Here is a 24,642-nt window from a genome sequence, read left to right on the forward strand (position 1 = left end):
GAGGTGCAGACACAGACAACAGACTTATGGACCCGGGGAGGTGGGGGAGGAGAGGGTGGGACGAATGAAGCGAGTAGCCTGGAAACCTATACACTACCATATGTAAAATAGAGAGCCAGTGGGAATGTGCTGTGTGACTCAGAGAACTCAAACCAGGGCTCTGTGACAACCCAGAGGGGTGGGATGGCTTGGGAGGTAGGAGGGAGGGTGAAGAGGGAGGGGACATATGTATACCTATGGCTGATTCATGTTGATGTATAGCAGAAACCAACACAATATTGTAAAGCAATTTTCTTTCAATTAAAAATAAATAAAAATTTTTAAAAAGGAGGTGGATTCAAAAAATTTAGTAATTTGGCTTAAAAGCTACACTACTTTACTTCCTGCAACGGTTAATTTTATGTGTCAACTTGGCTGAGCCACAGTGCCTAGATATTTAGTCAAGAATTATTCTGAATGTTTCTGTGAAGGTATTTTTTTGTGTGAGATTAGCATTTACATTAATGAAATTTTAATAGAACTGAAGTCCTCTGTAATGTGGGCAGGCCACAACCAATCAGTTGAAGGCCTTAATAGAACAAGACTAACTTCCCTTAAGCAAGAAGGAATTCTGCCACCTGACTGTCTTTGAACAAGAAGTCTTCCCTGAGTTTTCAGCCTACCCACCTATCCTATCAGGTTTGAGGATCCTCAAGTCAACTGTGAAAGCCAATTTCTTAAAATAAACCTCTCTCTGTTCAAAGAAAAAGAAATTGGTATTTCTCTCCCCCTATGCCTAGAGATGTAAATGTTCTACCAGGATTCTCAAGAACATTTATCTAGACTATCTTTACTTTCTGAGATTGAAGAAAGAGAAAAAAGAAAGAGGGGGGCCTCAAATGGAAAAACTGTGAGATCTCTGGTTCTGTCTGTATGTAAAAATAACTGGAAAATGAGCTCTATTTAATTGTCTTAAAAATAAGTGCTTATAAATTAAATATTTTAAAAATTGGTCAAGATGAACTTCAGGACCATATGATCTGGGAAATAGTACTGAATTGATATCTGCTATTGACGGTGGCTTAAGCTTGTTGGTTTGATTAATATAGACATGTCTTTAGAGTCATCAATATTAAACATAATACTTCTGTTGTACTTAGGTTTAATAGAAATCAAATCAAATCTGATTATATCTGTTGTAAATCTGTCAAGGAAAGTAACATAATGTGAGGAAGTTTTGTTTGTTTATCAGCCATGATCTGTAGTATGTGGGATCTTAGTTCCCCAACCAGGGATTGAATTCGGGACCCTTGTATTAGAAGCACAGAGTCTTAATCATTGAACCATCAGGGAAGTCCTTTAAGGAAAGTAAATGTAAATGATAAGAGCTTTTAGGTAAACTGTATGGGAATAATTATGGTTTAGGAATGTCCACTTGAGGAAGATCTCTCTGGATATTTGGTAACATGAAATGTTAGTTAAATGATGGAAGTTTCTTGAATAGCTGGGTCATTCCCAAATAAAATAAGATACCAGGACATCAATTACTAAACAAAGAAATTAAAGACATCTAGGTCTATCAGGGAATATGTTTGGTGCCACCTGGAGATGTTCTCTATAAGAAAGCAAGTGTTTTTAGAAATTATCATTGGTATTTATGTTCACCAATTAATAGAATGCTAATATAAAAATTTATAATTTCTTACTTCTGAATTTTCACTAGAAATCAAGGTTTTTTAAAAGTTGAGGACTCTAAACATGTAGTTAAAGCTAATAAAAATAATAAAGGAAACATTTCAGTATGCTGTAGGAAAGTGGGACATGTGTTTTCAGTAAAGAATGGAATTACATTTTATTAAAGAAAAACAAAGTGAGTCCATCTTAGAGCTCATTGCTTTTGGATGGAAAAATGAGGGATGGGCTAATATGGATGCAGAAAGTGATAGAAGGTTTGCAGGAAGTGGACCCTGAGAAGAGTTTTGTGCATGGTCAAGTCTGGTTGAGTTTGGAATGGATTTAACTGAATAAATGAATTTCAAAAGTAAGCTGGTTTGAAACTTGAATTTTATTTTTATCTCTGTCAAGAAGACAATTTTTCTTAAAACACTGAACTGCCTCTGATAACAGATTCAAGTTTCTTTACCTTTTAAGTTATCTGTTCTAGATTTGCCTTTGAAATCTTTTATTGTCACTAAGGTTAAGTGAATAACTATTGTCTCACAGTGACTTATGATTTTATACACCCAAGTGTTTTGAAACTTTTTGACAAGCATCCCAAATATCAGGGCTTTAAAAAAATATTTATGTATTTATTTGACTGCATCAAATCTTAGTTGCAGCACATGGGATCTTTGTTGCAATCATGTTATACTGTTGCAAAGTTTAATTAAATTATTAAGGGGACACTGTTTCTGAGGCTTAACTCAGTAATCTATTTTTGGATGAAGATCAGATGCTACATGATCTGCAACCAAGAGATTAATACCAGGTTATGGTCATTTATATTTAAAGGCTCCCTTGTGTTGGGGACAATTAAACCATACTAGAGATAATCAGCCTAGCATCACTAGGAAATTGGGCTGGGTGCTTCATGGACAATGCCAAAATATAATTTCCCTTAAAGATAACAACTGGTATAGAACAGACTAAGTCAGACAAACTGAGACATACTAGGCTGCGCCTAATGGAATTTCTTGACTTAAATTCTTACCTATGATCTTACTAATACTGCTAGCTATATTATTTTTTATGTTACCTGTTTTACAAAGCTGCTTTTTAAAATTACTGAATGTGTGACTGAGCCTCTGATAAGATGATGATATAAGTTCCATATGAGACTCATGATTGTAATAATGTAATTCTAGATATGGGAAGAAACAACAAGAGGGGATGTTTTCCTGAACCATAAGAGACTAGTAAGACAGGGAGTCTGGAGATTTGGGGCTACTATTAATAAGGTCTAGTCCAGTAATAGCACGTTGAGCAGCCTATCAGTGAAATCTTCGCCAGACCTGGGAGTAAGTATTCTCAGCACAGCGGGATGAAGTGACCATGAAATGACTCCCACCAAACTATGGTCAAATTCATGACCCTGAAGGGGCTCTGCCAACTGAAAATTGGCACTTGCCATCTGCCTCTGCAAGGATTAGGTCAAGGCCACTGCAGCCACGGACCTTCAACACACCCTGAAAGGAGTTCAGGGTGGAGATCGGGAATGAGGTACTCTGTGCTCTGGAAAAAAACTGGAAGAACAGGCCTTCAGATAGTTGGATACTCAGGAGGTTTTACGAGCCCAAATTCTTGCATCATCTCATATCAAGAAAAGCACTGAAATCATTAACAGTGACATCTGTTTTGGCCATGAGGAGGGAAAAACATTTGAAAATCAAAATGGAGTGTCTGTGGTTCAGACATCCAAGGTAAAGCTAAGTGACCATTGTGGATTTCAGACACATTCCTGGATTGCTGAGAATTTGAATTTTCTGAGCTGCGTCACACTTAGGATGCTACCAGCCATTCTCAAAACAATGTCTGCTGGCAGTTGGTAGCTGCAACCAGATGGTTTCAAGGTATCCACTTAAAATGATTAAATTTTTAGTCAATAAGATTGGTTTAGGTCAGATGTTAGCCAAAAAAAAAAAAAAAGGCGATATGCGTAGTGGTCAGTATCTCCTGTTATGTGTATGTTAATGCTGTGAAAAAACTCCTTAGGTAAAATTACATAACTGGCTACAATGAGTCTCTTCAAAGGGCCAGTTCCAGACTGGATTTCAGGTTTAGTCTCCTGAATTCCTCAAGGAATGAGATCTATTTTGTCTATTAGAATTCCAGTTGTCACTATTTCAACTACTTCTAATTGGAGCTGTTGGACCAAGTGGTGGACCAGGGGTTTGCGATTTTAATCGAAATAAACTCTGATCCAGGATTTAAAACTTATGAATATTTCCAATTCAGTGTCCCATTGAGGCAGGACTATGCCCTATTTTAGAAGGAAGTAGCCAGAGTGGCCACCACCCAATTCCCTGAAAAGATTTCCGGAAGGTTAAAAAGAGAAGAGGAGAATTGCCTTGGTGGTTCATTAGTTAAGAATCTGCCTGCCAGTGCAGGGGACACAGATTCCATCCCTGGTCCAGGAAGATTCCCCATGCCACGGGGCAACTAAACCTGTGAACTGCAACTACTGAGCCCATGCTCTAGGGCCCACACACCACAGCTACTGAAGCCCATACACTCTGGAGCCTATGCTTCACAACAAGAGAAGCACCAATGAGAAGCCCGCACACCGCAACTGGAGAGTAGCCCCTGCTCACCAAAACTAGAGAAAGCCCATGTGCAGCAACAAGGACCCAATGCAGCCAATCGATTCATTTTTTAAAATGTTGGGACTTCCCTGGTGCTCCAGTGGCTAGGAGGACTTGTGCTTTCAATGCAGAGGGCCAGGGTTCAATCCTTGGTTGGGAAACTAAGATCCCACATGCCACATGGTGTAGCCAAAAAAGAAAAAGAAGAAAGGGAGGACTGAAACCGAGTCCCCCTAAGATTGAGTTCCTCTGCTGAGTTTATGATTAACATGCTTGCCTGCTAAGTTGCTTCAGTTGTGTCCGACTCTGTGTGACCCTATGGACCATAGCCCACCAGACTCCTCTGTCTGTCCATGGGATTCTCCAAGCAAGAACACTGGAGTGGGTTGCCATGCCCTCTTTCTGGAGATCTTTCTGACCCAGAGATCGAATCTGCATCTCCTGCATTGACAGTCTCTTTACCACTAGCACCACCTGGGAAGCACTTATGATTAACATCTCTATCCAAAATGATTATTCCCCTTCTTGTCCAACAGCTGTTCTCCTCGGGATTGAGAAGTATCAAAGAAAAGGGGGTATTGAGATCAAGCAGGACCCTATGGAACTCTTGGGCACAAAAGCCTTTCTGCGTCACCTTCTCTGAGTTCCAAAGGGCAGGTTCAAATAGCTGTTGATCAGGGAAGGGAGGGGATGCAAAGACAAAGGAGGAGCAATCAAGAAACAGTAGTACAGCCTTGGGGGCAGGGTCCTGGTTCCCCCTCAAGGAATATACATAATGTTATCTTTCAACTCTTGAACAAAACTAAAACCCCCACCAAATGGAAGACATGGTGAAGCACTCTTCATTCCAGAGAAGGTCACAGTTCACCTATTACCTGATGCCATATGATCGCCAAGGGGGCCCAATATCAGGAGTAAAAGAAGGGGTTCCTCCTGAGAGATTCTAACTTTCCCTGCCACACACAGGGAGATGCATCTCCCAGCCCAGAGAGGTCCCAAGGAAGCATTCCTCTGGGACTGACTGGGAAGGATCCAAGTGCTCAGGGCAAAGATAATTCCAGCATATGGGCACTCTTGTGACAGCTTGGGGACAGAGAGACCCTGAAGGTCAGAGAGAGGTAGAAAGGCCTCAAGCCAGGCCTAGGAAACATAACCAGCTGCCCTCATTTGAGCCACCTGGATAGATAGGGTCTTGTTCTTCAGCTACACCAGGTCAGTCCTGATGGGCCTGTGGGTCTCATCTTAGCTCACTGTGTGACCCTGGGCAAGGCAGAACCTCTGAATCTGATTTCCCTCACAGGTAGCTCAGAATTTAATCACACAGTGGAGGCCAGAGCCCTTGGTTAGCTGTAAAAGATTGGTCTCAAAACCTCAAGTAGGAGCTTCCTTCCCCTGGTGACACTACTGAGTCCTTCCCACTTTAAGACTGTGGAGTTTAAGATCTGTGGATTTATGAGAGCAGTGCCTTGACGAGAGAGAGTGAAAAAAAGGATGGAAGGGGGCAGACCGGAGGCAAGACAGAGGTGACAGAGCTTAGTCCTCAAAGGTCTCTGGGGTCACGAATGTCATTGTTCCAGTCCGCAGCAGTCTGTACCAGGCCCGCAGAGCCCTGTGCCCTCAAGCCCAGATGAAGATCCTGTACACAGCTGCCACCCTCTGCCAGGGGCAGGGCCACAGGACCCAGGGCAGAAGGGACCGACGGGCCCCCTGTCTTAGGAGGAGAGACCTGGGGGAGGAGCAGCTCCAGCAGGAAACCAGGGCAGAACAGGAACAATAGCAAGGTTTCTTCAGTCCTTGTTTTCTTTGGCCTCTTAGCTGCCATGGAGCCCAGATCCCGCTCCTCCAGGTCCTTGACTTTCCTCCGGCCCGCCCCTCAGCCCCCTGACGGAAGAGCACCTGTTCCCTCCCTCTGCTGCGCTCCACACACAGCCCTCAGGAGGCTTTAAAAATTACAGTCACATGTGAGGAAACTTTACAGAGTGTTACTCTGTGCCAAGCACTAGACTGAGTGCTTCCCAAAAACGGGGCACGGGAGTGGTGGAGGCGTCTTCAGTGCAGCTCCACTCCTGGGATCTTGGGGGTCCTTCCTTGCCCCTCTTCCAAGCTCTCAAGGGCCCTCCAGCCTCATTCCCCACATACCTACCCAGGGATTAGGGAAGAGGGAAGGATGGGAGGGGTGCGGGTCGGGGGAAGAAGGGCCGGCGGAGAGGAGGGACTGGGAAGGACTGGAAGAAAGTGTTACCCAGTTCACGGGTGGGAGAACCTGACTTTGGGGGAACTAAAAAAGACCACATGTAAGACATTCAGACGTGGAAAATGATGCAGCGACTGACAGAGACAGAGTAGAAGAGATGACGAAAGGTGAAATAGAGAGTAGACGCTAGGATGGCCAAGTCCAGGGCAGGCTGGCCTGGTGCTCATTATCCCCAAACGCCCCGGCTCCAATCCAGGAGGTCTGCCCCGCCCGAGTCAGGGAGAGGCCCGCGATGGCCGGACCGCCCCGCAAGGCCCTGCCCGGCCGGCCGCCCCCGCCACCGCCACCGCGGGCCCGCAGGGAGGTGGGTGGCGGCGGCGCTGTCCTCAGGGAAGCGCATCATTCCAGCCCGGCCGGGCATGAGGCCGGGTCAGGATGCCCAGGTCGCAGGAGGAAAAGGAGGAGCTGGACCCAGCGCCCGGAGAGAAGAAAAGGGGAAGACCGCGGCCAGAGATCAAGGCTCAGCGGAGGCACCCGTCCGGAGGGCCGAAGAACGGCAGAGCCCAGAGCCAGCAAAGTCGCCCCGGGAGCCCGGGACAGATAGAGTGGAGTAGGAGCGCGGGAGCCGCCCGGAGCGCACTATGCGCGGGTCCCAGCCCGCCGGGCCGGTCTACACCGCCGGCCTAGTCACGTGGCCCCAGAGGGCGTGCGGCTGCCCGGGCGGGGGGGCGCGCGGGGCCGGGGGCGCGGCGGCCCTGAAGTTCCCTCCCTGCGTGCAGTGCTGGCCCCCGGGTGCGGGAGCCGCCCACTGCCCCCCCGGGCCCGCCCCGCCGCGGGCCGCCTGCCTGGTATATAGCGCGCCCCCGCAGGCCCCGCGCCACGTCGTTAGCCACGCCGCGGGCACCCGGGACTGTGCGGGCACCCGGGACTGTGCGGCGCCCCCGAGCCAGCCCCCCACCCCCTGCACCGCCGCCGCCCGGACGGGTGACCCCTGCGGGGACTGCTGCAAGACCATGAAGAAGGAGGTGTGCTCCGTGGCCTTCCTCAAGGCAGTGTTCGCAGAGTTCCTGGCCACCCTCATCTTCGTCTTCTTTGGCCTCGGCTCGGCCCTTAAGTGGCCGTCGGCGCTGCCCAGCGTCCTGCAGATCTCGCTGGCCTTCGGCCTGGCCATAGGTACCATGGCCCAGGCCCTGGGGCCCGTGAGCGGTGGCCATATGAACCCCGCCATCACGCTGGCCCTCCTAGTCGGGAACCAGATCTCCCTGCTCCGGGCGGTCTTCTACGTGGTGGCCCAGCTGGTGGGCGCCATTGCCGGGGCCGCAATCCTCTATGGGCTGGCACCGTACAATGCCCGAGGCAATCTGGCTGTCAATGCGGTGAGTGCCCAGGGGGCTGGCGGTGGGGCAGGGACCCTGGGGTGGGCTCTGGACCTGGTCTCCAAGTCGCATCTCCCGAATGGGTGGCACAGAGTAGACCAGCCAGCTGACACCTTTGCCAAGAAGGTCATAGCATCCTAAGGCCAGGAAGATGAATCTCCATGGTGGTGTGTGCTCTCCGCGGACTCCTCGGGTTCGTACCCACCTCCTCTGCCTGCCCACCCACCTCTTGCTGCTGCATCCCAGCGTCTCTCCCGGTGCCTACTGTCTGCCTTCTCTTACCTCCCTTCTCCTGTCTTACCTCCGAGCTCTTCTGTCCTCCTGGGCACCTCATCACTCCCGTGTGGCCCTCAGTGGAGTGGTCTCATGGAACCATCAGTGAGAGATGGGTTGTGATCCTGCCTTTGGTGACCCCAACCTCTCTGGGTTTTGTTTTTCTCATTCTCATTACATGGGAATGGCCATAACTTCCATAGAGTGGGACTCAGGGGGGTATGTTTAGCAGCCAGGCTTGTGGACTCCCTAATGGGGTGCCCGTACATATGGCCTCTGATGAATATTGCTTTCTGCTCCTGGCCCCCTCCCCTTCCCCCCATCCCTGCAACCCCAGTTTCAGCCCCCTTGTCCCATGCAAACTGGGTTCATTAATCAAACACAGAGGAGGATTTTCCTGGCCATTGTCAAACCATGAGTCAGCCCCACCGGAGAGACGGGTTTGAGGTTTGGAGCTGGCAGCGGGTCAGGCACGGGCGGGAGGCGGGCTTGTGGGGAGCAGTAAGCAAACTGGGCAGCTGCCCACAGGAGGGAGGGTAAATGCCAGCCTGTGGGGGTTGGGGCCTGGGCAGACCGGTGACGGGCCAGTGTCCAGGAAGAGGTCCCCCAGCTTTGTCACTTTGGCCACAGCTTTGCATTCCAAGCTTTCTGACCACTGGCAAGTATATAGTCTCTTTGGCAAATGAATGACCTCCCTGAAGTGACAGGGCTTGGCTTCCAGGCACTTGGGCCCTAGGAGTCCCTGGAGACCAAGACCTCCATCCCTGCAGGTTCCTGGCCATAGAGTCAGAAGAAGGCAGGGCTCCTAACACACCATCCCCTTGCAGCTCAACAACAACACGACTGCGGGCCAGGCTGTGGTGGCGGAAATGATTCTGACCTTCCAGCTGGCACTCTGCGTCTTCTCTTCCACTGACTCCCGCCGCACCAGCCCTGTGGGCTCCCCAGCCCTGTCCATTGGCCTGTCCGTCACACTGGGCCACCTAGTGGGGGTGAGCAAAGGCTGCTATACTCTGGCCCAGACTCAATCCCCTCCAGTCTGAGAAAATACGGGAGTGAGGGGGAGTTGGGATGGGGACAGCAAACCAAGCCCAAGCTCAGGACAGAGAGGAGAGGAGGGATCCAGAGGGAAATGTGAAGGGAAGGGCTCCAGGCTAGGAATCGGGGGATGGTTGGAGGCCTGGCTGAGCTCCTGAACTGCTAGGGGACCCCAGCGTGGGTCCAGGCCTTGTGAGAGTGGACAGGCATGCTGCCCTCCTCACGGCCTCCTTCTCTCTGTCTAGATCTACTTCACGGGCTGCTCCATGAACCCGGCCCGATCTTTCGGTCCCTCAGTGATCATGAATCGGTTCAGCTCCGCACACTGGGTAAGACTGGACCCTCCCCTGTCTCCCTGGCAATGAGTGCCTAGAAACCCAGCCTCAGCAGCTGACGGTTAACAGGACTTTCTGGATGATGGGGGCCCAGAGCTTGGGGGTGACTGGAGAGAGAAGGGGATGCAGCCAGAACAAGGGCAGGGGTAGATGTAGATGGCAGGGGACCCTGTTTGGGGGGCAGCGACTATGCATGTTTGTCCCTCTAGGGAAGGGAAAAGCACCTGTGCTCCGGAGTTGGTCTCTGAGGATTCGGTTTCCATCTTTTGGGGTGGCGGGGGGCAGGGCGATCCAAGTGTCTGTCTTCTCTGATGTATTATTTATCTGTGCCTCTTGGGGACTGGGGAGAGTCTTCCTTCCTGTGGGTCTGTCCCTCTGGACAATCTGTCTGTCATCTCCTTTGAGAGCTCATGGTCTCTCTCCAGAGTCTGTCTCTCTCCCTGTGTGGAAGGGAGAGGAGTTGTGTTCATCTCTCTGAGGTTCTCCATGTCTCTTCCCTCTGAAGGTTCATTTGTCTCTCTTTAGGGTGGGGTTGGTGGGCTTCCCAGGTGACGCCAGTGGTAAAGAACCTGCCTGCCAATGCAGGAGACAGAAGAGACTGCAGATTTGATCCCTGGGTTGGGAATATCCCCTGGAGGAGGACACGGCAACCCACTCCAGTATTCTTGCCCGCAGAATCCCATGGACAGAGAAGCCTTGCGGGCTACAGTCCATATGGTCGCAAAGAGTCAAATGCGACTTGCAGCAGTGGCACAGTGGGGTTGGCGGGGGCCCTGTCCCTCTGGGGATGTCCATCTCCTTTCAGGACCTGGGTGTCAGTGTCCTTTGTCATTGGGGAGTGGGATGTCAGTGGATCTGTCCCTGAAAAGGGGCAAATTCTCTCTTTCCGGAGGTGTGGGCGTGTCTGCATCTGTCTCCTCTGAGAGGCCCCTGGGTCTGTCCTCTGCGGGGAGGGCTCAACCCTGCCACTGCCCTGTCTCTGCCAGGTGTTCTGGGTGGGGCCCATCGTGGGGGCTGCCGTGGCTGCCATCATCTACTTCTACCTGCTCTTCCCCCACTCCCTGAGCCTGAGTGATCGTGCGGCCATCCTCAAGGGCACGTATGAGCCGGACGAGGACTGGGAGGAGAGCCAAGAGGAGCGGAAGAAGACCATGGAGCTGACTGCCCACTGACCAGCATCAGACAGGGGTCAGCCTCTCAGCCCCTGAACTGCAGGGGAGAAGAAGAGAAGCATATGACAGCAAGGCCTCCTCCCCCCGCAGCTGGGTCCCCTGGGCTGGGAAAGAGGTGCTGCTCCCCAGGCTGTGCAGTAAAGAGTTGGAAGCAAGAACACAGGATGGGACTCTTGGGGTAGGGGGCCAGGGGCTGGGAGCTGATGGGGAAGAGACAGGGAGGTCAGACCTCAGGGGTGGTGAGCTCAGTGCAGGCTGCCCCGGGGCCAGGCAGGAAGGGGTGGCTTGGCAGTCTGCATCCCCTCCTCCTCCCCAGCCCCTCTTCCAGAGCCAGGAGGACCCCAGCCCCTGGGACGACAGGGGTTGACCCACCCCAGAGCTTCTTAGGTTCATTACATGCCACCTTATTTATTTCTGCTCAAGGATCCAGGGGGTAGGGTGCTGGTGTTTAAGGTGAGGGCTTCCCAATAAACCACTGACATTCATGTTTGGCCTGTCTCGCTCCAGAAGATACTCTCTCAAAATACTGTAGCTCCTCACCTTTCCTCCGCATCATCCCACAACCCCCTCCACATTCTCCGCAATCCTCCGCAGAAAGACAGGGAAACTGAGGCCAGGGGAGGCTTAGAAAGTCAGAGAGGCGGGATTGAGAGGGCAGAGAGACCAAATGTAGGAACAGAGCTGGAGGTCAGGAGGGGGCAGTGGGAACAGAGAACGCCCTCACCAAGCGACCGCCTGCTCACCCCTCCCTCCTCAGCTATGTCGAGTCCTTGCCACTTGAGGAGGGCCTCAGAGGCAGGGTGTGCTCAGCAGGGTGGAGGAGAAGTGAACCGGCCGGCAGCCCCTTGAGATGCCAAGGGGGTGAGCAGCCAGGTCTGTCATCGGGCCAGGAGACACAGTCCCGGACTCCCCTTTCGGCCCCTTGAGGTTCCAGAAAGGTGCCACGTTGACAGCCTGTGTTCAGAGGGAGAAGCCCCCTGCCCCCACCCCTATCGGAAGCCATACCCAACCCACCTCTTTTCTGGGTCTGCCTCCACCAGCCAGGGTTTCACCATCTTCCCCTTGGCCTCTAGCTCTGCCCTTACTGCTCTTGTTCCCTTGCCATTGACACTCCTTAGGACACTTTCTTAAACTCACCAAGCCTCTGCCTCTTAAACTATGAAATGAGAATAAAAAAGTGCTTCCCTCACAGGGTTGTTGTGGGGTCAGATGAAGGGAGGGAGGGAGATTCCTGGGACTGGGCTGCTCTCTGTGGGGAGAGGGACAGATAAAGCTCAGGACACAGCTCTGCATCAGAGTTAGAGTCCGGCTTTGAGTTCAAGTCTGGTTGTGCAACTCTGGATGACACAAGCTGTCCAAGTTTTAACTACTTCGTCTGTAAAATGGGGATATTTGTACCCATGGATTGTTGTGAAGATAAAATGAGACAATCGATAGAAAGGAAACACTTGTGCAGACATCTCAGATCAAGGGCTCGATTTGCTTGTATGCAAAGAAATCAGCATGTCCACAGCTGGGCCCCCAGCCACACCCCAGTTCTGGAGGGCCTTTGCTTTCCTGAGAGTGTTTAACCCAAGCTCCTGCTTCTCTCTGGTGTGGGAACCTCTCATTGTGGTTTTCAGTTTTGCTCCAGAAGAGAACGGGCCAGGAAGGCCAGGAGATGGACTGAAAAGGGATGGGAGAAGCTATTGACAGTGGCTGACAAGGGTCGGCGCCGGGGGGTGGGGGTGGGGGGGGCGGAGCAGATGCTCCAGCCCTCCTCCAAACTTGGGTGGTGGATGTGTGAGTGCTCAGTTGCTTTAGTCGTGTCTGACTCTTAGCAATCCCATGCACTGTAGCCCGACAGACTCCTCTGTTCATGGGATTCTCCAGGCAAAAATACTGGAATGGGTTGCCACGCCCTCCTCCAGGGGATCTTCCCCACCCAGGGATGATTGAACCCGCGTCTCCTGCATCTCCTGCATTGCAGGCAGATTCTTTACTGCTGAGCCACTGGAGAAGCCCAAACTTGGGTCTGAAGAAGTGAAGTGACATGAAGTCGCTCAGTCGTGTCTGACTCTTTGAGACCCCATGGACTGTAGCCTACCAGACTCCTCCCTCCATGGGATTTTCCAGGCAAGAGTACTGGAGTGGGTTGCCATTGCCTTCTCCAGGGGATCTTCCCAACCCAGGGATCGAACCTGGGTTTCCCGCATTATAGGCAGACGGTTTTACCGTCTGAGCCACCAGGGAAGTCTTGGGTCTAATATCTGTAAAAGGGAGCTGCGGCCAGCCCTGCCCTGTCCTGCCTGCCTGGCAGCTTTATAGTTAACATCAAATGGCAGTGTGTGTGAAGCCCCAGTGAAGGCGCACACCCGCCCCCGACAGCTGCCACCACCCCTGCCTCTACCCAGGAGCCGGGCGCAAGTACCAGCTCTGACCAGCAGGGGGGGACCTCGTCCACCGGATCCACCACTGCTGAGCTTCCTCTTCCCCCAAGTCCCGGGTCTGGGCTCCAGTCAGATGGAGCGCCGACGAGAGGGCACCTGGAGTCTTTGAGGTCTGGGTCCTCTGGACCAGCCCACTGCACCCCACCCCACTGTCGGGGAGTGGTCCAGAAGAGAGGGGATTCTTTCCCCACTCACCCCCTCCTCTTTGCCCAGGGGCGGCCAGTTTCACCAGGTAGGAAGGTGGACACGGTGATGGATGGAGAGACGGAGGAGGATCGGGGGTCAAGGCAGAGAATAGACAGAGTGTTGGCCGTCCAGATGAACGGACAGGAGGGGTGACTGGGAGGGTCGGCTCTTTCAACCCCAATCTGTAGATCAGTATATCAGACCTCACTCGCCCTTCCAAACGGCTCAGGTGAGGTGCAGTCGTGACTGGGAGCCTGGCCTCTTCATCCAGCCCAGCAACTTGGTTCCTTTCTCGGACGGACCCCAAGGGAAGCAGGACGCGGTGAATGGCGGGTCGATGAGGGACAGACCCTCAGGGATGGGCGGGGCACCGCGTCGGAGGGAGGTTCGCCTAGGGCTTGAAGCGGACTAGGTGCCACGCGCCCGGCTGTTTGGCCAGCAGAGGGCGCTGCGCCCCCTCCTGTCGGATCCTCTCCGAGGAGCTCGAGTCCAAGGCTGGCAGAGACCTGCGCACACATGAGCCAGCACACGCTAACCCCGCTCTTCTCGGATCTCCGGTTGTACCCAGCGGGCTGCATCTTCGCATAGACTTCTCGCTCCGCATGTGTGCGGAGCCACATCGCCTGTCCCCCATTCCTTTTCACAGGACCGCTGGGGATCAGACCTTGGTACCTGGCTCCATGTGTTCTCTGAGGGGTACAAGTATGTGTCATATCCAAGCACACACATATTCAGTCACCCCCTCTGACCCTCTGCTCCACCTGAAGACAAAACCCAGACAAGCCTTGCTTCTCCGTAGGCTGCTTCCTCCCTTTCCCCTCCCCCTGTGCCCAGGGACGGTCAGTTTCCCCAGGTGGACATGGTGACATGATGGAGAGGTGGAGAACCAGGGGTCAAAGCAGAGGATAGGCAGAGGGCTGACTGTCTAGATGGCTGGACAAGAGGAGGGGTTGCAGGGAGGGTCGGCCCTCTCAGCCGGCCTCTGAGCCTCCGCTTCCTCTTTCCAGGTTTTTAGTGCGGTGGGTGAGGGGATACGAGGGAGATGACCTTGAATCCTTCCCTTTCTGTCATGCTTATTGTTCCTCCTCCTCATCTCCCCATCATCTCTCCTCCTCCTTCTCCTTCTTGCTCCCCCATCCCTTCCCAGCCCTGAGATAGGACCTTAGCACTCACACTGCCCCAAGTGGACTTGCACACACACACACACACACACACACACCTGCTCATACATGGAGATGCCCACCCTGGTAGTCTAGGGTGCCAGGAGACAGGCCTCTGAGTGAGCGCACACAGCTTCCTGGCAGGCAGCTGCAGACAGCCAGGTACGGGGCTTGACAAAAACTCTTGGAGCATGAGTGACCTCAAAAGCATGCCACTAGGGCCCAGGAAGGCTAGGTCCAGGGACACGCTGGCTAGAGCAAGTTCTGGCCGATGTCCACCTGTCCTGGACAGGTAAAGGACCGAGTTCCAGGCCAGGCAGGGTCCCAGGAGACTCTGCTCCAGGTCAGCTGGAGACCAGGGCCACCACCCACTCAAGGCTCTCAACCCCGGGGCCCGGAGCAGGGGCCTCAGGCGCGGCTTGTCCTGGACCATTTCTAACCCAGCACAGTCTTCACAGCTCTCACTGGAGTGGGAAGGGAGGTGACAATCCTAAAAATCACCATTATCTGACTTTCTCCAAGGCATCATCAGCACATTCACTCCTAACAACATATTGCTGCTGCCGCTGCTCAGTCGCTTCATTCGTGTCTGACTCTGTGCGACCCCATAGACAGCAGCCCACCAGGCTCCCCCATCCCTGGGATTCTCCAGGCAAGAACACTGGAGTGGGTTGCCATTGCCTTCTCCAATGCATGAAAGTGAAAAGTGAAATTGAAGTCGCTCAGTCATGCCTGACTTTTAGCGACCCCATGGACTGCAGCCCACCAGGCTCCTCGGTCCATGGGATTTTCCAGGCGAGAGTACTGGAGTGGGGTGCCATTGCCTTCTCCAACAACATATTAGGGAGGTGGGAACTAACGTCTCCACTTTTTTTTTGGCCTTGGAGGCGCAGCTTGCAGGATCTTAGTTCCCCAACCAGGGACTGAAACTTGGCCCCCGGCAGTGAAAACTCAGAATGCTAACCACTGAACCACCAGGGAATTCCCATCATCTCCACTTTAAAAGTGGGGAAGCTGAGGTGACAGGAGTTAACACCGGTCAGGGATGCGGAACACACGGTAGTATTCAAATGCTTTCTCTTTCTTATCAAAGGCTCTCAACAGACAGGCATGACTGCTGTTTGGTGCCTGTGTACAGGTGCAGAAATTGAGGCCAGGTAATATGCAGGGACTGGGACGTGTCCTCAGGCCCTCTATGACCCTGTCTGAGGGGAGCAAAGGAGGGAGATGCCCTTGAAATTCGCTGGGACAGCCCCTAGGCAGGGAATTCCCCCCACCCCTCCGTGCCAGGGTGTAATGTCACTCACACTGTGCCCACAGCCACATTCCTTCAGCCTGGAGCATTTCTTGAAAGAGTCCTTCATGCCACGCAAGCCTGGGAGTCTGCACTGGAACAGTGGCAGCACCAAGGAGGTCAAAGTCAGAAGTAGCCACTAGTTATTCCCAAGCCCATCTTCTCTATGAAGTTTGCCCTGACTCTGCTGGAGGGGGAAAATTAGGGCAGGCTTCATAGAGGAATTGAACTTGAGCAAAGTCTTGAAAGAAAACCAAAAAAGAAAAGCATTCCAAACCCAGAGTCTCCACTACTCGGTGACTACCCAGGCACGTTTCAAAGAGCCAGCCAGGCAGAGGGAGATGTGAAAATCACAGATGAGGCTGGGAATGGCCGAGAGAGGTCCCCAGTCACTCGAAGGGAGCCAGGAACCCAAGGAGGGGCCCCGACTCGAACCCAGGAGAAGGGCTGCCTCTTCTTCAGGATCAGAGGGAAGCTGGCAAGGGCACAGGGGGCTGCAGGGACAGGGGACGGGGGAGAATATACTAAGTCTTGCCAGTTGGTTTCACTTTCTAGGTAGAGCAAGAGGCAAATCGATCTGCTGGAAGAAAGCCAGAGCAAGGTAGGGTACTCAAAGAGAGTAGGAAGATTTGAAGTAGGGCTTAGAATAGGGAGAGAGCTGCCTGGAGACAGTGTGGTGTATGGATTACTGAGACCCCTACTGAGGCCAGAGCCCATAGGCTTGTCAAGGCATCAGTCTGCATGGCTGGGCAAGTTTCTCCAGCAGTGCTCAGCAGCACAGATGGGAGCAGAAGGGTGTGGAGGAGAACATGCATGGAGGAAAATGGTGGGGGCAGGGAGGGCAAGGTGCAAAGAATGGGAAGCTGGGACAGAGGACACTGCAAGGTGAGACGCCAGGGGATCTGGCTGGACAAGGTAGAGTCAAATCAGGAGGGTGGGATGAACAGAAAGAGGGGAGGGGAGGATTGGGGGAGGGATGTGGCTGGAATTGAAGTGGGAGAGGGTGGTTGGACAGAGCCTGTGGTCAGAGTTGGGATATTTCACTTGAAGATTTCAGAAGGCCTGTCCCAGGTAAGGACAGGCTGTAAGGCAAGCTGGCTGAAATGAAGCAGACATGAAAGCCTCCAGGTCAGGAAACTTATTCACTCATGCATTCATTCAGCAAATATTCATTGAGCACCTGAGCCAATCCCTACGCAAGAGGGTACATGTAGGGATGAACAAAACTTGTTCCTGCCCCCCTAAGGGGCTCCCCGCCTCACTGGGGTGATACATTAACACCATGACAACACCCATGGTGACTGTAGTGTAAATGGCCAGGTGTGGTGAGGAGGCCTCACCCAGGAAAGGGCCAGGTGATGTCAATGCTGAGCCTTGGGAATAGATTGCTGTTGTTCAGTCGCCTACTAGTCGGGTCTGACTCTGTGACCTCATGGACTGCAGCATGCCAGGCCTCCCTGTCCCTCAGCATCTCCCAGAGTTTCCCCAATGTCATGTTCATTGCTTTGGTGATGCCGTCCAGCTATCTCATCCCCTGACGCCCTCTTCTCCTTCTGCCCTCAATTTTTCCCAGCATCAGGGACTTTTCCACTGAGTCGTCTGTTTTCATCAGGAATCAATTAGGGCTCCCCCAAACAAAGGACGTGGGGTGGGCTTTCCAGGGAGAAGAGAGAGTATCCCCCCGGGGAGACCAGCATGAAGTATTCTAGAACCACTGGCCATTTGGTGAGGCCAGAGGGTAAAGAACAAGGCAGGAAGTGGGGAGAGGTGAGGCAGGAGAAGCAGGGTCCCAGAGGACCGTGGGGGCCAGGCACGGAGCTCACAGAGGCGACCAGAGGCTTTGAAGGGATTTTAGCAAGGAGCAGCAGGATCAGATTTGCATTTTAGAAAGATCACTCAGGCTGCAGTGTGGATAATTGATTGGAGCGGAGCAAGGGAGACGACAGAGAGAATGGTTGAAGGCTGCAGGGCAGCAGGGGTGGCAAGAAGAGGGCAGTGTCAGGAAACACTTGGGATTCAGCATCAGTAGGACTTGATGCCTTGGCTGGACGGGGGCGGGAGGGCGAGGTCAAAGATGCCTCGCAGGTGCCACCAACTGAGCTGGGGACAACAGCAGGAATGCATTCAGGGGACCCGGGGAGAAATGAGAATCTCATCGTGAGACACGTCACATTTGGGGAACCTGCGGACACCAGGGGACACCTGCTGGGCAGGGACACATGGCTCCGGGCACAGCCTGGGCACTCCGCTGTGGGTAAGAGGTGACAAGTGCATTATTTTAGCAGCTCGGCAGGTTCTTCTTAGGGACAAAACACTTCTGTTTGAGAAAATACCTTGGTATATTGCTGGGGGTTAAAGGGCAGAGCCTGGGTGTGGGTAAACTAAGGCAGCATAGTCACAAGAATGGTAAGCTGCCCTGTGAAGAGGCACAAGAGGGCGAAGAGTCAATGGAAACTCCAGACCAGTGGGCAGCAGAGGTACCCACCACCACAGGTGTCACCAGTTAGCTGTGGAGCAACTGCCCCTCAACCTGCTCCTCTGCACCCCTGCAGGCCCACGTCCTCAGTAAAGTTGACCCTGTTCACATCAGCTTTCAGAAAATGGTGCTCTAGGTGGAAGTGGAGGACAGAGCTTCCTTCACATCTGGGTTTATGGGGTGCAGAATAGTGTGAACCCATTTGGAGGCGAAGTCTGCAGGCAATGGGGGCCAGGAGACTAGGAGCCTGGGGCAGGGGGTGCACAGGGCCCTCTGACATAGGCCTTGGACTTGGGGATCTGAGTGATCTCGTTCTCTCTAAGCTGACGTCACGGATGGGAGCATCCTAGGGTCACCTGGGCCCCCAGACTGGGTGTCGGCCAGCAGCAGAGTTAGGCCTGCCCCGCTTGGAAAACTCCTGGGAGGTTCCAGTTCAGTGCCCAAGGACAGCCCCCTCCTTTGGCTGTCATGTGAGTTTAGGGTGGGGCGAGTGTGTGGCCACCCCCACACCTCCCACCCCACCCCCCGAACACACAATACCCTGTCAACCTGCCCCCTGCCAGTCTGACCAGCATGGTCCTTGAAGCAGCAGCACCATAAGGAGCTGCAGGCTGGAGCCGGAGCAGCCCGAAGACAGGAGATCAGAAAAGGCAGAGATCAGAAGAGGAACATAGACCCGGGGGCGATGGAGTCAGGCCGGCACAGCTTGGCTAAGATGCTGGTGTGCCGGCTCTGGATGACCATCAGCAGGGCTCTGTTTGCCGAGTTCCTGGCCACGGGGCTGTACGTGTTCTTTGGCGTGGGCTCGGCTCTGAGATGGCCCTTGGCGCTTCCCTCTGTGCTGCAGATCGCCATCACCTTCAACCTGGCCACGGCCGTGATCGTGCAGATCACCTGGAAGGCCAGCGGGGCCCACGTCAACCCTGCCGTGACGCTGGCCTTCCTCGTGGGCTCCCACATCTCCTTGCCCCGGGCTGTGGCCTACGTGGCTGCCCAGCTGGCAGGGGCCACGGCGGGAGCTGCTCTGCTTTACGGGGTCACGCCTGGGGACATCCGAGAAAACTTTGGGGTCAATATGGTAGGTGCAGGAAGAGGGAGAGGCAGGTCCATACAGGTGGTAAGTGGGGAGGGCCAGGCCGGGGCAGAGGGGATACAGCAGAGCACGTGCTCCACACCTGCCCTGGGGACGTGGGACCCTGGGGAAAGACCATGGCCTTAGTGCAGGCAGAGCAGGAAGGGGACTGTGGTGTGAGGAACAGTGGGGAGAGGGGGGACAGGAAGAAGCTACACTGAGGACCAGGAGTGGGAGGAGGACCAGGCACTTCAGGGTTGGAGCAGCCAGGGAGAGCTGGGGCTGTTGGGGCAGCAGGGGACCCTGCACCTACTTCACCTCCCCGTCCCCAACCCGTTTCCTCCTGTTCCTCTGACCCCAGCACTCTGCGGCCTGTCTCACCTCCCCAGATCTCTCTACTTACCCATGTTCCACCTACGTCCCCCAGTCCTCACCTTCCACTCCTACACACTGCCCCTCCCAGCCAGCCCACAGGCGAGCATTGTGCAACACAGCTTCTCCAGCCTTCCCTCCCCCACAAGCCCTGAGCCCCCACCTCCCCCTGGACCGTGGCCCCGACCACCCCATGGAGTGGGTGGGGTGCTGCTCACTCCCGCAGGGAGCAGGTGTCCGTGTGGGCTCACTTCAGGGTTCACCTGAACCCCAGTGCACCGCTCTCCCCAGCCCATGAGCTCCTTAAGTCCTGGGGGGCTGGCGGTGGCAAGGTGTCACAACCTTTACCTTGAGGAACGAGGGCCCAGGGATCACCATCCCCAGGCAGAGTCCGCTGCCTCCAGCATAACCCCCTGCTCGCACAGGTCCGGAGCAGTACCTCGACTGGCCAGGCGGTGGCGGTGGAACTCATCTTGACCCTCCAGCTCGTGCTCTGCGTTTTCGCCTCCACTGACAGCCGTCAGACCACGGGCTCCCCTGCAGCCACAATTGGAGCCTCGGTGGCAGTGGGCCACCTCATCGGGGTAAGGGGCACAGGGGACACCCGCCTGTGTACCCACTGGCCCCTCCCTGGGGAGGCGGCGGGGCCCTGGGGGCCAGAAGTGTCCCTCCCCGAACTTCTCATGCCTTGGAGCCAAGGCTATGCCCCATTTCAGGCCCAGGGCAGGGGGACCCAGAGCCCCAGTCTGGGGCTGGGGCTTGAGCCGGCGGGGCGGTGGGGAAAGGACTGTCCTCTCCCAGGCCTGCTTTCAGGCTGCTCACACCCTGCCCTTCACTTGCTCCCCAGATCTATTTCACCGGCTGCTCCATGAACCCAGCCCGCTCCTTTGGTTCCGCTGTCATCGTGGGGAAGTTTGAAGTCCACTGGGTGAGACCTGCCGGCAGCCAGGGGAGGGGAGAGGCCCCAGTGCCCATAGGGACTTTCACCAGCAGGGGGGCCCCAGACACTGGGGGACACCTGCCACGAACCATCTTCACTCCCAGTGGAGGTTTCCCTAAGCTCAGAAGACCAGGGCCAGCATCCTTTCTTGCCCACCTCAAAAAGTCAGGGGCATCCAGTAGACTGGCGAGAAGTGCGCCAGGGCCGGCGCTGCACCATTGGCCTGGGCCTCAAGTCCTGGCTGCTTCCTTATTCACTTCCTCCAGCTGGACCAGTTTCCAAACTTGGATAGAGAAAAAGACAAACAGAAATAGACACACAAACACACCAGCAGGGACAGGAAGAGCACTAGCCAGGGTTCTGGGCTGAAACGGGGGAGATGAGAGGGAGGCAGGGGTGGTGGGGGCCTGACCCAGCCCCGGGGAGGCTAGGTCCCTGCACCTGCAGAGACTCAGGGTCGGGGTTGCTGGGGGTGGGGGGGTGGGCAGTGGACAAGACTTGTGCTTCTTGAATTTGCCACCTTGTAGAAAGCTCCAGGGCTCCCGGGAGACCAAGTCAACACTGGAAAGCAGGTGGAGTCCCAGAGCCGCCCTGTGGTCTTGGCTCACGAGCAGGGCATCTGCTTCTGCCTCCTCAGATCTTCTGGGTGGGACCCTTGACAGGAGCCGTCCTGGCTTCACTGATCTACAACTTCATCCTGTTCCCTGACACCAAGACCCTGGCCCAGCGACTGGCCATCCTCACGGGCAGTGCAGAAATGCAGAAAATGGAAGGGGAGGAACCCCAGAAAAAAGAAACCCAGGCCAACTCAGAGGACACTGAGATGGAGACTGTGTGTCAGGTGGCATAGAGCTTGGCCTCCGCCCTCAAGCTTCTGAAAAGAGCCCTCAAAGTGGACAGCAGGCTTTATATAACCAGATTTCAGGTTTTCCTGGGGACATGGGGGGCTTGCGAGGTGGGGTGGGAAGGCTTGGCCTCTTGACCTAACAGGGTGGGCGGGGGATCCCCAGCCTTACATTTCTAGAAGGAACCTGGGAAGCAAATCTGCTCCATTTCCTCCTCTTCCATCGCTTTTAATGGGGCCGAGCAGAGGGAGGCAGGGGAATTCATCACCACTCTCCCTGTCTCTCATCTGTCTGGACCCCAGGCAGGACCCTGGGCTTCCAGGTCCCCATGTCTTGGAGAAAAAGGAATCTGAGCCCAGACAGGCTCTCTGCTCAGAGGCTGTGGGGACCTCCGGGAACTCTAACTTCTCACCCCACTGTTGGAAGGAGGATCCAGACTTCCCAGAAGAATCAAGTCCTAGGCCAGCCTCTGAGCTCCAAGGAGGGATGTCTCTGCCCTTGGATGTGGATGGGGGATGTGGCTCCCCCTCAGACTGGGGGCTTCCTGAGGCCAGATTGTCCCCTCCCAATATATCTTCATTCCTCACACCTCCAAATGAGGAAATCAGCAGAGAGCCCCTCCCTTGGGAAGAGCTGGCACAGAGAGGAATCTTTTCTCCAGCTAGTGGAGGGGCAGGATACGGGTAAGGGAGGTTCAGCCCAGATGGGCCTTTCTCCCCAGGTGTTCTGCCTTCCACTCCAGCCCCATCCACAGAAACAATCCTGACGGGGAAAGGTCCCGTTGCAGCACTCAGTCCGTGACCTGGGCCTGAAGAAGCCATCTCCAGACTCATTCTTAGCTCTGCCGGGATCCCCCATAAGCTGTTGAATATGCCCCAAGGATGGTGGGGAGTCAGGAATAACCCAGAAAACCAAGATTTGCAGTTCAGTGCCTCTGAAAGACTACTGGAGTCTCACCTAGTTTGTTAATATTTACAAGCTGCTATAAATCTCCTCTGCCTATGACCTGGGATCCTGTCTGGATCTCAGCTTCCTCAGCTGTAAGGGCTGTAAAATCTACCCCCGAGATTGATTTTAAACAAGAGATTGGAAAATGTGTTTGGAAGTTAAAATGATAGAATAGAAAAACAAATCCAATAAATGATTATTGTTGCTGTTACTGTAATTATTGGGTTTGAATACAATTGCTGTTGATAATGGGAGGAAGGAGGAAAAAAGGGACAGGGAGATGACTGAGAGGGAGGGAAAAGTGAGTAGGCTTTTCTCATTTCATCTGCTCTACTTACCCAGGGCCCTACCTTCTTCTCTCCTGGACCTACTGACCTTTGTGAGCTTTGTGAGTGTCTGTGTGGGGGGGTGATGGGGGAACAGGAGTCAGGTTGGGGAGGGACCCTGGAATGAAGAGACAAGCCAGTAAAAGTCAATTTTTCTCATCTCTATGGTGCCCGTCACTATGGTACCCTGCACTACAGCAGTCAAAAGCATGAAAAACATAGGTCCTTTTCCATGCCAGTCTCCCAAGGACAGGGCAACAGGGCCCATTCTGTGACAGTGCAGTGGCTGAGTCCTAAGAGCTCGTGGCCACAGCAGCCGTGTTCTGTAATACAGTCAGTGCAGAGAACCACTCACATCTCTCCAAGCTGGGCCCCACTCATTCATCTTCACAATCTCTCAGAGCCCAGGGCCTCCTGTGCCCTTTTATGAGCAGCGACAGCTGGGCGTGCAAGTGTGTGCACGCGCACACATGCGTGCGTGCGATTGACTTGCTAAAGGTCACCCAGCTCAGTACCACAGACCCCCCCCCAAGGTCTCCCCAGCTCCCAGCTTAGAATTTTCCAAAATAGAGCTCCAGGGGGGCTTATACAAGCAGCGGCCAGAGAAAAGAAGGAAGCAGGAACTAGAAGGTTGAAGAGGACAGGGGGGTGGAGCTCCTGCAGCAAGCTCTTAAGCTCCGAGACAAATTATCTCCGCATCCCTGAGAACCAAGCACGCAGTGGGTGCTCAATAAAAGTTTGATGAATGAATGACTGAGGCTGGGCGGCTGGGGAGGGAGGGGAGGTGGTAATTGATCAAGAAAACTCGGGAGTCACTGCTCCAAATAAGCCAAGAAGACAGCAGCTGAGAAGCCTACGCTGGAAGGCTGGGGGAGCTGGGGAGAGGCTGCACAGCCACTCGAGCTCCTGCGCCTGCCCTAGAGCAGACCGTGGAAACTCTGTCCCAGCTGGCCAAGAGCATGAGGGTGACTGCCTGAAGAGAAAGCAGGGGGCTATTTTCCCAAATAGTTCTTTAAAGCTCTGCTCTGTCAGAATAGACTAGAGCAAGAGACAAGCTTCATGAGAAGTGAGGAATTAGGTTAGAATCTGAAGAGCATCCAAAGTTAGACACAGGAATGAGTAACCAAAGGTTAGCTTCTCCTTCTCTGGAGCCCTTTAATAGGACAGCCGGCCATCTGCTTGGATGTGGGAAGGGCTGGCCTTTGGGGAGCCAAATTTCAGTGGCTCCAGCCAGGGTCTTCGCTTCACAGGCACAACTGGAGCCTGGATGAGGGGCTGGGGAGCTTGGGGAGGACAGAGACCCAACCAGGCAGACCCTTGGTGTGCACTCCCTTCCTCCCTTTTGTCAGGGGAAGTTTTTAATTAATGGTGTGTAATCTGATCTGGCCCTTCTCCCTGCTGAGTGCTGCCTTCAATCAGCGGAGCCATCTGCAATTGCAATTCATAATTCTCCTGAAAGGGAGGGGGGCCTGGGACGGATGCCTTGGTGATTAATACAATTAGCCTTTTATGTTGATGATTGTCTTAGCAGGAGCAGATGATGTGAGCGCAGAGCCTAGGCTGTCGCATCCCCATTGGCTGGCAGACAGCCCCTCTCCATTCCCCACCCCCACTGCCTCCTCCGGGTGTAAAGAGGACACAGGTCTAATCTGGGACCACGCTGCACAGTAGGGGGGCTCCACGGAGGGAGCTCCTGGGACTGAGAGGAGAGGAACAAGACAACTATCCAGAGACATTCACTTTCCAAAAGAAAATCACTTGGGCCTAAAGGATTCTGTGCGTCAAGGTTTTTTTGTTTCTTAAATAGTAAAGACCATATAAAGATAGAATAGGGGTTGAAAGTTTAAACACGGGCTCAGCTGCATGGACTCTGCCAAGTTACTTCAGGATCCTGAGCCTTAGTTTCCTCATTTAGAAAACAGGGTC

The 24,642-nt window shown here is 53.8% G+C and overlaps 2 protein-coding genes across 3 annotated transcripts; both read left to right on the forward strand.

Moving 5' to 3' along the window:
• Nucleotides 1-6,917: 6,917 nt before the first annotated feature.
• On the forward strand, nt 6,918-11,857 carry AQP5 (aquaporin 5). 2 transcript variants are annotated; one of them, XM_005896408.2, is made up of 4 exons: nt 7,308-7,850; nt 8,951-9,115; nt 9,407-9,490; nt 10,483-11,857. In XM_005896408.2, the coding sequence occupies exons 1-4, from the start codon at nt 7,488-7,490 to the stop codon at nt 10,666-10,668; spliced, it is 798 nt and encodes a 265-aa protein (XP_005896470.1). In that variant the 5' UTR covers nt 7,308-7,487; the 3' UTR covers nt 10,669-11,857. The 2 variants fall into 2 exon arrangements, with proteins under 2 accessions (XP_070226842.1, XP_005896470.1); XM_070370741.1 differs by lacking the exons at nt 8,951-9,115; nt 9,407-9,490 and having other exon boundaries at nt 6,918-7,850.
• A 7,041-nt stretch (nt 11,858-18,898) lies between these two features.
• On the forward strand, nt 18,899-21,510 carry AQP6 (aquaporin 6). Its single transcript, XM_005896409.2, has 4 exons — nt 18,899-19,291; nt 20,083-20,241; nt 20,505-20,585; nt 21,235-21,510. Exons 1-4 carry the CDS (start codon nt 18,899-18,901, stop codon nt 21,445-21,447), a joined length of 846 nt encoding a protein of 281 aa, XP_005896471.2. The 3' UTR covers nt 21,448-21,510.
• Nucleotides 21,511-24,642: the final 3,132 nt, after the last annotated feature.

Source organism: Bos mutus, chromosome 5 (genome assembly GCF_027580195.1).
Source record: "Bos mutus isolate GX-2022 chromosome 5, NWIPB_WYAK_1.1, whole genome shotgun sequence".
Lineage (NCBI taxonomy): Eukaryota > Metazoa > Chordata > Mammalia > Artiodactyla > Bovidae > Bos > Bos mutus.

Bases quoted from the DNA above. Each gene is read 5' to 3' on its own strand.
- AQP5 (XM_070370741.1), top strand. From the start codon at position 7,116: ATGCGCGGGTCCCAGCCCGCCGGGCCGGTCTACACCGCCGGCCTAGTC. The intron at 7,851-10,482 runs GTGAGTGCCCAG...TGTCTCTGCCAG, and splicing joins GCAATCTGGCTGTCAATGCG to GTGTTCTGGGTGGGGCCCAT.
- AQP6 (XM_005896409.2), top strand. From the start codon at position 18,899: ATGGAGTCAGGCCGGCACAGCTTGGCTAAGATGCTGGTGTGCCGGCTC. The intron at 19,292-20,082 runs GTAGGTGCAGGA...CTGCTCGCACAG, and splicing joins AAAACTTTGGGGTCAATATG to GTCCGGAGCAGTACCTCGAC. The intron at 20,242-20,504 runs GTAAGGGGCACA...CTTGCTCCCCAG, and splicing joins CAGTGGGCCACCTCATCGGG to ATCTATTTCACCGGCTGCTC.